General features: G+C 31.4%; 2 protein-coding genes across 2 annotated transcripts; both read right to left on the bottom strand.

The window, feature by feature from the left end:
• Window positions 1–294: 294 nt before the first annotated feature.
• LOC133297663 (glyceraldehyde-3-phosphate dehydrogenase-like) lies at window positions 295–7509 on the bottom strand. The gene is made up of 5 exons (XM_061496831.1): window positions 7426–7509; window positions 3094–3240; window positions 2943–3003; window positions 2766–2851; window positions 295–519 (listed from the first exon to the last, which is right to left on the bottom strand). The coding sequence occupies exons 1-5, from the start codon at window positions 7507–7509 to the stop codon at window positions 295–297; spliced, it is 603 nt and encodes a 200-aa protein (XP_061352815.1).
• Window positions 7510–10150: 2641 nt separating this feature from the next.
• On the bottom strand, window positions 10151–11790 carry LOC133297671 (peroxidase 10-like). The gene is made up of 4 exons (XM_061496839.1): window positions 11575–11790; window positions 11242–11433; window positions 10971–11142; window positions 10151–10557 (listed from the first exon to the last, which is right to left on the bottom strand). Exons 1-4 carry the CDS (start codon window positions 11788–11790, stop codon window positions 10151–10153), a joined length of 987 nt encoding a protein of 328 aa, XP_061352823.1.
• Between the last annotated feature and the right edge of the window lie 679 nt (window positions 11791–12469).

Below are 12469 nucleotides of genomic sequence, written 5' to 3'. Positions count from 1 at the left end.
AGGACTTGTGGACTCTATTGCACCATTAGTTGAGTTTAATATCATGTTAAGGAAAGGAAAAAATTTACTCATATTTCGTAATTGAATAATGGACAAAGTAAGCTACTTTATTATTGATTTCTTAATTATTAATGTTGTGTTTAATACCATAATTAATGTTAATACACCTGGTGCATACAAGGTGTTACAATGTCTCAACAAATAGCAATCCCCCAAGTATGCACAAGACATCGTGATCCTCATATCAACTAAGTGCTTGTGCAAGAAAACAAGGATGAGAAATGAATCATCCAACTATCTGCTATATGGCACAACCCCCACATGCTCCCAAATCAAGGCCCACCAATCAATACCACCAGTCTTGACTCTGACTAGTTCACCATATGCGGGAAGACCTACCAAAAGGTGTATATCCTCCAAAGTAATAGTCACCTTGTCATATGGCATATGAACGTCTGTGTCTTTGGTCACCATCGCTCCACGAGGGCAATGACCAATGCATGAACAATTTGAAACACACTATAAAACATGTTTTAAAAGATATTAAAGTAATGATAATATCAATTAATTATACACGTCTCATGGTTTTGAAGACGTGCCACATATAAAAAATCATCTTGCCTCATGTACTCGTGAATGTTATTTGGTAAGTGAGGATGATCGTGGGACGCAGCTCCTCTAACGTTGATTATACGACCATTAACACCATTCCTCATATGGTTTGAAACATGTGTTCACTACAAAAATTCAGGTGTTTTGTGGAGGTCATATTTTCATATTGTGGAGGTCTTTGACCCCCACAAAAGACATTTGTGGCATTCATCCAAACCCTCAGTTCTGCCCTCGCCATAACATAGTTTGTGGGGGTTTTGTGTGCAGTGACACAATTTGTTAAAGTATTTTCTGGAGGTTCAAGACCCCCACAAATATTGCACTTTTTGGAGATTTAAGACCCCCACAAATGTTGTATTATTTATGAAGATTTAGTAACCTCCATAATATGTTTGACTTTCTGTCACTCATAGACCCCCACAACATTTATCACTTCTTGGAGGGCATAGACCTCCACAATATTTTTATAATATTTAAAAAAAATAAAAAATGAGCTTACGAGAAATGATTTTATTTGAATAATAAAAGACATCCATTTCAAGTATAAATTTATTTGTTATTTGAAAAAAAATTGTACTTTAAATCTTGTAGGTTCCCATTCAAAAGGTTACAAAGCCCTACAGATGCTGTAGTTGAACGCTTAAATATTAAGCTTTAAAACTGCGTCACGATATTGTTTTTAGCGAACATCTATTTTGGTAGCTGGAAACTCACACAAGTGAATATTTAGAAAGCTGTACAAAGTAACTAGTTCCCAGCCACCAACTAAACAACAAATCCCAACAAAGGAAAAAGCACCCCTACAGGAGGCTGCGTCTCATTAACAACTCATCAACCATGACATGGTTGAAGCAACAAAATTGGTTTTATGGAGAATGGCTATCATCCAGCAATTGAAACAGATATGATGAAACCTGCACAATGAAAGAGTAAAAATCAATTACTAAAATTACAAATCAAAATAACGGTAAAAAAGAATTTAAGAACTGCTTTAAGAACTTGATAAACATTCACTACCACAGAGCATTGTCAGTCTTATAATTGCTACATGCAAATATGCAACTACAATAGTAAATAATTAGAATTTAAGAAAATAATTTGTAAAATACCTTTGGCATTTCAAAAGCTATAATCTCAATTTCCCATTGAATATGAGTACCCTCAGGGATATTTCATCACAAGCTATAAGCTCAAATTCAAAGTATTTTTTACTTTGACCGCATGGTCATGCTTCTCATGCCTCAGGCCGAGTATGTTAATACCTCAAAAATTGGAAACAAGCAAGACAGACAATTGGTACATTGCCTGAAAAATTCAAATTATTATTGATGATTGAGTTAGAGACAAAAGAAAAAGTATGCATTCTTAGCAGGAATGGTGAAGCAAGATACTGTATTTTCTAAATCCTTTAGTTGGTCGTTCCTGGGTAAGCCAAATAATAAACAAATCCCTGCCGACTAGAATGACAATATGGGTCCTCAAGGTAGGATAAATTTTTAGCTCTCCTATATACTACACATATTTAAATTGTAATACTACACATGAATTTATGTCGCATGAAAACATAAGTAAGAAAATAAATATCTAATAAAACATGATAATAAATTCATAACAAGCTCTAAATTCAAAGTTCATAATCAAAGTAGTTGTGCAGCAGCCCTAAAAATCAAATTCCTTAATGAAAAGAGGTAAAATCCTAGATTACACAATACTGAACAAAGCACGAATACTGAATGAAAACAGAGCATGCACAAGTAAACAGAAAACAGGAAACTGATGCAGGAACCATGCAAATAAAGCAGGTAATAAGAATAGAACAGTAATTAAAGAAACACGTTTAGTGATACAAAGTATAGAATGTGGAAAAAAGAAAGTTGAAAAAAGTCCCCTCAAGGCATGAGTTCACTATAGGAGCTATGCCTCATCTAGCAAGAGGTGTTAGGCCATTAGCCCCTTCCCTCGCCTTGCCTTGCCTTAGCTCCTTAGGTATGCCTCTTGGCATGTTTAACTACACTATTTTTACACTCTTTTCATATAAAAGAATAAAATTCAGTTTTCCATTATGAGAGTTCATTTATAAGTGGCAAAATCTTAATTAAAACCCACCAATACTTATTATGTGCTAAGAGTTGGTTAAAATATGCAGCAAGTACTAGAGATCCCCTTATAATATTAGGCAGAAAGTTTGCCTGTAATAACATGTCCTTGTTTGATGGACCATCAACAGTCTTCTGAGTAGCTGATTCATCACAAAAAGTAGATAATGAATACCATGTTAATTTGAAAAATGATAATAGATCGATTCAATATAATATAGCTAAACCACGAACCTGTGACGGTGCGAACAGTGGTCATAAGACCCTCGACAATTCCAAATCGGTCATTGATAACATGTGAAAAATAAGTTTAATAAAAAAATTGAAAAAAAGAAAATTTAAAATACTAACAAAAATGTTACGAGGGATATCAACACAAAAATACCTTGGCGAGGGGAGCAAGGCAATTGGTAGTGCAGCTAGCATTGAAAACAATGTGAAGGTCTGGTTTGTATTCCTTCTTGTTAACACCAACAACAAACACGGGTGCATCCTTGCTAGGGGCAGAAATGACAACCTTCTTGGCACCACCCTAATCACAACCAAACAATTTATACCCATCATAAATCATTGAATAACATTTATTCATACACATCTAATTAAGTTTTAACTTCTTTTTTTATAAATTAAGGAGTCAATTAACCTAAAGAAGATACACCCTTTGGCGTGCTTGATAGCAGCAATGTATAAATAACAATCAATGACATATAACTAGAAAGAAAAATCATCATCATGAGAGAATGAATGTACATGATGAATGGCTAATTCCCCTTGCCATGACAATGAACATAATGACAGGGGTGCCTCCAGCCCTAGAACAAAGCGAAAAAATGAAATAATTTTATTTTATTTCATTGTTAGGGCGAAGACCATAGAATAAAAGCGAAATAAAATTAAGTTTGATTTCAGAGTGTTACCAACACTACAGGACCATCTTGCTTTGCCCTGTACAACACCCAAAACCAGGCAAAAAATAAAAAATAAAATAAAATTATAAAATTACAAAATAGAAAAGTAGTAAAATGGATGAAATTGGGGTGTAGAATAGAAATGGAATCAAACCACATGAAAGAACACAAGCCCTAGCCGGTGAGAGCGTGCCAGTGCTTTGGGTGATGAATGATTAAACCTTTGTCGATTGTGCCCTCACCATGTCCATGCCCTACACCCATCTCTCGAGAGATCACTCAAAACTGAAAATTAGAATCACGCATTGAGCAGTAAACCATTTTATAATTAACTGTGATTATAACACTGGTGAAAACAATCGAACGATGGTGAGAAGATTAAATATAATCGGTTCAAATAACATTGATCTGATAAAAAATAATAAAACCATAAATTAAACAACAAAACAAAGGAAATCAGATAACGGAGAACTCACGCAAATTAAGAATTGAAATCAGCGACGGTGAGAAGAACAAGGGCCAAGTTGGAGCAATTTTGAATTTGAAACATGAACTTGAAAATCTTGAATCTGAAAAAAAGAAGAGATGTAAAATTCAAAAGCCAAGTAGTAAACATAATGAGAAATTGAAGCTGACTGAGTTACCATAATCAATCCAATGACTATAGGTTTAGAAGCATATGAGAATGAAGCTCTCTGTCAAGAGAGAAATATGATATGTAATGCTAAGGTGTGAATAAGGGGAGGAGATGTTGTAGCGGCTCAGTGTTGAGTTAGTTCATTTATTATAATTTAAAACTAGATGTTGTAAATCTAGTATACAACAATTTTTTTTTTTCTAAAATAGAGATATAATTTTTTTAAAACTCTTTGTTATGTTTCATAATATGTAGAAAGTAAATATATAAAAAATAGATTGTATATTCTTAAGTAATTTAAAATAGAAAAACATAGTATCAAATTGTGGAGGTTTAAAACCTGCCAAAAATTAAATCATTTGTTGGAGGTTTTCTTGACCTCCACTAAAACACCTCCAATAATCACCCTTTTTTGTAGTGGTTGTCTTGTGATGTCAGAACAATTATCTTACTCGGTCCAGGGTCAATTTGGCTTCGTGGAAATTGTGGGGGTAATTGGTGAAAAGACCTACCAGGAGATTGAGGGGGAGATCAAGAAGGGGATGCCATGTTCCTAATTCACGATTACTAATAAATTAATCACAACACATATTAATAAACTAAATACAAATCAAATTACAAATTAGTTCATGCATTAATTATACATTAATTATTTACACTATCATAGTAATTATACACATTAATTAATTATTATATTACTAATTATTTAATAATATACACATAACCTATACAAATTAATTTACACACTAATTAATTATTGTTTTATAATTAACAATGCACACATAACCTAGTTAATTAAATTAATGTGCTACACTACCCACAATTAATATATTAAACTAAAAAATTTATAGAGAATGATTAGAAACTTACTTGGTATAGAGCTTTTGAGAGAATATAGAGAGAAGTCATAGATAGAGAAGAGTATTGTAGAAATAAGGGAGTGAACATAATTTGTAAAAGAATGAAGATATATATAAGGGTGGGGATGGATGACTACGATTTCATCACGTGGTGCAAGATTGAAAGACCTGATGTAAGATACAGCAGGTCCTAAATTCGTTAGGCTGACAATAGGACAAAATAAATCTTAGGGGGTGTATTAGATTGAGATTTCAAACGATTTTAATGAATTGTTTTCGGACAAAAAATTCCATTGGTATTCGATTAGGATTTTAAAGGACTGAAAAAAAGTCACATGGTATTCGATTAGGATTTTAAAAGATTAATTTAGAGTTCATCCAAATTCGTTGGTATTCAATCAGAATTTTAAACAAAGGAAAACAATCTTGTGGTATTCAAAAATCTAACGATTTTAATGGATTTTCTATTGGTGTGGATTTCGTGAGACTTTTTAGTGAAAAATATAAATAGGATGCCTCTCTCACAATCTCACCCTAACAGACTTTAAAAGATTTGGATTAACATTTTAAAAGACTTTTTTGAGATAAAAAATCCTACAGATTTTAAAAGACATTTTAGAATTGGAGAGACTTTATAGACTTTTTTAAAAGACTTTTTTTACAATCAAGATTTCATAGGATTGGATTTTAAAAGATTTTAATAGAATTCATAAGATTTGAAAGGACAATATGGATTTATAAGATTTTAAAAAATTATATGAATTTTTAACAAATATTCAAAATTACAAGAGTCAATAACAACAAATAACAAAGAAATGCAATGATTTAATAAAAAAAAGTAAACTTAACAGCAGGTTGAAAATTATCTCAAAAATTACTAATATAATCTAATATAATTTTTTCAATGAGTTTGAATTTGATTTGCGAAAATAATAACCATTGATTGACGGAAATCAACGGTTAAGATATGGCTGTAAACAAAAATAGGTTGTAAGTATAATATTCTCCGTAAAAAAATAACAAAGAAATGCAATGAAATTAATAAAAAAAAAGTAAAACCTAATATAATTTTCTCAATCAATAAAACATAATATAATTTTTAACAAACATTCAAAATTACTAAACAACAGTTTTTCACATATCTAATGGGTTGAAAATTATTTTCTACATTTGGTATCAAAGTTATGCATATATGATTATAAGATCCAGTTTTTTAATTATAAAAATAATTCTAAATTTGCATATAGAACCTAAAGTTCATGATAAAATTTCGTTTGTAATTTGTTGCAATTGATCTTGAAAATCTTGGGGTTTTTATTTTACGTGATGAGAATTTTCTAATCATATATCATATGCATATTTTCATTGAATATTCTAAGAAAATTTTGAATCTAGAATTTTGGGTTTAATTACAGGAAAGTTTAGAAAATTTCTTAAAATTTTTTCAGTCGATACATTGAAACCTTAAATTGCTTTGGGGCTTTTGAGAAACAAGTTTTTAGTTATCTATTGACACACAAATTGTTTGAAATCGTTTCCTATAGTGAAGGAATTTCGTTCATGAATGTATTGTTACGAAATATAGGGTTCATATTATGAAAGTTTCAATCTTTCTTTAAATTGATATTGTTTCATTGATGTAAAACAAAAATTGGTTTGAGGGTTTTAGTTCTCCTGTTATCTTTTCACTGTTTTTATTTTTAATACAAAAATCACACTTTTTGTGCTGAGAAAAATCGCGACCCATAGCTTGAAAAAACACTTTTTAAACTTTCAAAATTTCTCAAAAATGGCTCAAAAATATGTTATTTTTGAGATAGATTATATTAAAATCTCGTTGGTTTGTTGTTTCTGGGTTGTTTTGTGATGAAAATGCCTAAAAAATATGCTTTTTTTTAGTTTTGATGAAGCTCCCATGACGGAACCCAATTTCGAGCAGTCAACCTGCCAAAGGAAGAAGAAAACACTGCAATAGAAGAATCTCAAGAAATCCTAGGGGTTAGGGTGAGATTGTGAGAGAGACATCCTATTTATATTTTTCACTAAAAAGTCTCACGAAATCCACATCAATAGGAAATCCATTAAAATCGTCGTATTTTTGAATACCACGAGATTGTGATTTCATTGTTTAAAATACTGATTGAATACCAACGGATTTGGACGGATTCTAAAGTAATCCTTTAAAATTCTAATCGAATACCACATGACTTTTTTTCAGTCCATTAAAATCCTAATCGAATACCAACGGATTTTTTTGTTCAAAAACAATCCATTAAAATCCTTTGAAATCCAAATCCAATACACCTCCTAACCCTTAGAATTTCTTGAGATTTTTCTATTGTAGTGTTTTCTTCTTTCTTTGATGGGTTGACCCGCTCAAAACCAGGTTTCGCCATGGGAGCTTCGTCAAAGCTCAAAAATAACAGATCTTTGAGCGATTTTCATCACAAAATAATCCAGAAAAAACAAACCAACAAGATTCTAAATATAATCCATCTCAAAAACAACATATTTTTGAGAGCTTTTGGAAGTTTAAAAAATGATTTTTTCAAGCTATGGGTCGCAATTTTTCTTGGCACAAAAATGTATGATTTTTGTATTAAAAATAACATAAAACCCTCAAACCAATTTTCATTTTACATCAATGAAACAAGATCAATTTAAAGAAAGGTTGAACCTTTAATAATATAAACCCTATATTTCGTAACAATACATTCATGAACGAAATTCCTTCACTATAGGAAATGATTTCAAACAATTTTTGTATCAATAGATAACTAAAAACTTAATTTTCAAAAGCCCAAAAACAATTTAACGAGTACTCAGAAATTCAAGTTTTAATGTATCGATTGAAAATAATTTGAGAAATTTTCTAAACTTTTATGTAATAAAAGCCAGAAATTCAGATGCGAAATTTTTTTAGAATACTCAATGAAAACATGCATATGATATATGGTTAGAAAACTCTCACGTAAAACAAAAACTCCAAGGTTTCCAAGATCAATTGCAAAAAATTCGAAATGAAATTTTATCATCAATTTAGGTTCTATATGTAAATTTAGAACTATTTTAATAAATAAATAAAAATTGGGTCTTATAATAATATATGCATAGCTCTGATACAAAATGAAGAAGATAATTTTTAACTCATTGGTCAAACCCAAGAGCATGAACAAGAAAATGCTAATGCATGGAGGACTAGTATAATTTTAGATATGTGGAGAGTTGTTGCTAAGTAATTTTAAATGTTTGTTAAAAATTATATTATGTTTTATTGATTGAGAAAATTATATTAGGTTTTACTTTTTTTACTAATATCATTGCATTTCTTTGTTTTTTTATTGACTCTTGTAATTTTGAATGTTTGTTAAAAATTCATATGGTTTTATAGAATCTTATAAATTCATATTGTTCTTTTAAATTTTATAAATTCTATTAAAATTCTTTTAAATCCAATCTTGTGAAATCTTGATTGTAAAAATTTTCTTTTAAAAAAGTCTTTAAATTCCATCCAATTCTAAATAATCTTTTGAAATTTATAAGATTTTTTATCTCAAAAAAATATTTCAAAATCTTAATCCAATACACCCTCTCAGACGCTACACACATTACGAAAAGTGCCCCACTGAGGCAAATAGCAAGACTTTGTCCATGGTATTTTGGCAAAAACTTTCGAAAACGTGATCTTTGTATAATTATTACATTACAAAAACATGATATTGCGGTCGTTGTTCTGAATAGTTCAATCATTAATCCACTCAATGCATTAGTATCGTCGACTGGTTGTGCCCTAAGAAGTAAGAACTACTTGATATGTTAGAAGAACAGATCTCATTTTATATAATGGACGCCTGTTCCAAATCTTGTATTTATAAGTTTTTTTGTATGTTTTTTTATTAATAATTGTAAAAGTACTATTTTACTTTTACTTTATTTTTAATTTTTTTTAAAAGTAATAACAATAATAAGAAGAAGAAGAATGATAGGGTCGAGTTACTAAAAAGAGAGTGTGAACTAGGCCGAGTCCACTTGAAGCTTTAACTTAATAGGGGGTACAAGCCTACACAGCTTGAGTTTAGCGATTCCTTTACTTGAGTGCAGATCCTTAACTATGGAAAATTTTAATCTACACTCGCTCCACTAAATTTTTTGTGTTCCTTTACCTTTTTTGATAAAAAAAAATACTATTAACCCCTATCTTTTCTTATATTTCTCTCACAATCCTTTTTATTTTCCGTTTTTGGCCGAGAGCATCATACTCCCGGACCATCAAATAATCGCTTTAACTATAGGCATAACTCATAAGGAGCCGCAGGTGCCGCTATTAATTAATCATAAACAGTTTTAGGGGTCTATATAATTTATAATAATTAGAAGTCATGTGTTATTAATATTTTTTATTTCCTAATAGTTCACGCGCCTACTAGCAATTTAAAGCATTACCGTCAAACACAAGAATGAATATTATTATCAAGAAACTGTGTTACTGTTATATTTTTGTTTGAGTAAATATCTTTTTTGTCATCGGTAAATTTTCGATGCCCGTTTTAGTTCCTAGTAAATAAAAAGGCCCATCGTGTTTTTAAGAAATTCAAAATGGACTTTTTGAGGGATTAATATAGGTCTTTTTTGAATTTGTGAGGATCACAATTTCAACTAAATGTATCCATTTTGAATTTCTTAGAGACCACGATGAGCCTTTTTATTTGCTAGGGACTAAAGCGGAGAACATAAAATTTGCTGAGGACCAAAAATGATGTTTACTCTTTTTCTTTATAATTTGTGACAACAATATAGATTTTTATTTTTATTTTTATGAATAAAACAAATAATGTAGAAACAACCAATCCCTTAATTGGTTAGCAATATCCAAACGGTGACAAATAAATAATTACTCACTTGATTAACAACTAGAAATAATAGTTAATTCTTATATAAAACACTTTCACTATAGCTATATATATTTTTTATGACATGTTTTCATAAAAGTCTTTATTTTGTTTACAAGAAAGGACAAGAGCACGTGCAAATAGAATTCTAGTTCACCACCCTACAGTTTTTCCTTATCTCCCCTTGTTGTCCTGTAAGTACACCTATAAGGCTCATCTTCTCAAGAGATGCTGCAAAGTCCTGGTAAAACTGACCAGGGTATTCACTATAATTAATGACCAATGAAGCAGTCATGGCATCATGCATAAGAGCCTGATCTGTCTGCAGTAGCCCTGAATTCTTCACAAGGTTTCTGTAATACATGTTATCAAATATGTAGGAAGTGAAGGAATCCAAAGGAGCCAGATTGGTATCATGATAATTATCTGGGCATAGTTTCTGTAAATATTGTAGAAGTGAAGAATCAAGTGATGGATCGGGTTTACCAGTGCTATTAAAGTTGAAGAGCCTTTGCTTGAATGTAAAGCATTGGGCAAACCCAATAGTGTGGGCTCCTGCATTGATCACACAGACATAAACTTGAGAATTGTACACTTATCTTATTAGTAGCATTTTAGGCCTAGTGATAGCTACTTTATAACTTAGATTAGAAGAAAATTTATTCCCCTTTTCCTATTCAAGTTTGATTGGGGGAAGGGAAGTGAAAGAGAGGACATAACTCTGGCTAACATCTTATGTTTTACAAAAATTATTGTACCATTTGAGTCCATGGTTCTTCAATATGACTTATTTGCCATTTTACAGTTATATATGGTTGAGATGGAAAATAGAAATACATGAAGTGGTTTAACTTTGTCAAAACTTATCAATATTTAGAAGTAGCACTTTTCCTATTGCTGGTAAATCAAAGTTACCAAGCTATAAAAGACTCCTAAATTATTAAACCTGATAAGTGAAGGAAGCAAACCTGAGAGCACTACCACATCCTTAACTTCAAGACCCTTGGAAATGAACTTGGAGGTAATGTTTTGAAGGGTGTCAAAGGGTGAAGGAAGCTTATTAGCCTCACTTTCGCTTGCTGTTGTGCCATCTCTACGACCAAGGAGTGTAGGCCTCCAATATGGGAATGGTAATAAACTCTTGAGAAAATTAGAGAAAGTATTAATATTTTTGGTTCAAAGTATCTTTCGTAATATGTTAGTATTGATTTTTAATAACAAGGTAAAGAGATATCTTACAAGATTAACAGCTTCTCTTGCTGTTATAGCTAGTAAATCAGCACATGACACGGTGGATGGACAGACAAACTCTAATTTAGACTTAATTATGTCAATGAACTCAAATCCTCTTATTGAATTTCGATTAGGCTTTGCATTTTTCTCCCCCTTAAAGGTGCTGGTATCATCAAGTAGCACAGATCCATCACATCCCTGTGTAAACAATGATTAAAAGAAAGAAAGAAAAGAAAAGAAACACATTTGGTCAGTCTAATTAATCGAATTGATCAAAACATATTGTAGTTAGGGAAACTCAAGTTCAAACAAAAACTACAAATGAGGCAGCTTATTTACATTGACGAAACAATCATGGAAATGAAGGCGCAGGAGAGAAGCTGCAATCCTTGGTTCATTGGCCATAGCAAACTTGAGAGAGGTTTGAACAATAGGAGTGAGGAGTGGACAAGTTACTTCATAGAAATCATAACTAAGTTGACAGCATACTAGAGGACTAAGGAATATGAGTAAAATCAAAAGAACAGAATAATGCTTATTAGAGGTGCACTCCATAAGTTGAAATTCTAAAGCCAATAGGTAAGAACTCGATTACAATTGCTGTGTGACAATAAGTTGTAAAATGAATCAATTTATAGAAGAAGGAGGCACCTTTTTTTTAGAGGGTGGTAGTGGCAAGGTGATGCGTGATAACAATAAATACATCTCTCTAATAAAGAACATTCTTTGAGGCTGTAATGCACACTCAACAAGGTAGTAAGATACTAAGGAGAAGAACATTCAAAGTAGAAATTCTAAAAATATACTGAAAGTGAGCCTCATTTGAATGAATTCTGTGAATTTACCGTATGGTGGAATGTGTGTGTACACTCATGATAACAGCTAGCAAAACAAGAGGGAATTAATAAGCATGGCATTTTGTGGAAAACGACAAGATCTAATTCATCTAAAAGATACATGGGATTATCAACATTAACTAGAGAATGACGTGGTGGAACTAGAAGAAGATAAATTGGATTACACCAATAGACTTATGTGGCCTCGACACAGTACTGACACTAATATACGAAAACAAGATCCTCTCATTCCTTTGATTTCCGTGTGAATATAGCATAAAATGACTTTAAAATGCATGTAATTCCAGACATTATGCACTTTGCCAAGGAGTAACTCCTAATAAGTAACTGAGTGCAGCCACTGGCACTTGATGATCCTGTGTTTCAATCTCATCATG

The sequence above is a fragment of the Gastrolobium bilobum genome, unplaced genomic scaffold, assembly GCF_033153095.1.
Source record: "Gastrolobium bilobum isolate Gb01-03AN ecotype WA unplaced genomic scaffold, APGP_CSIRO_Gbil_v1 utg14320, whole genome shotgun sequence".
NCBI classification, from domain to species: Eukaryota; Viridiplantae; Streptophyta; class Magnoliopsida; order Fabales; family Fabaceae; genus Gastrolobium; species Gastrolobium bilobum.
Note: the sequence above shows the minus strand (reverse complement) of the source record. Positions and strands in the feature narration are given on the sequence as shown.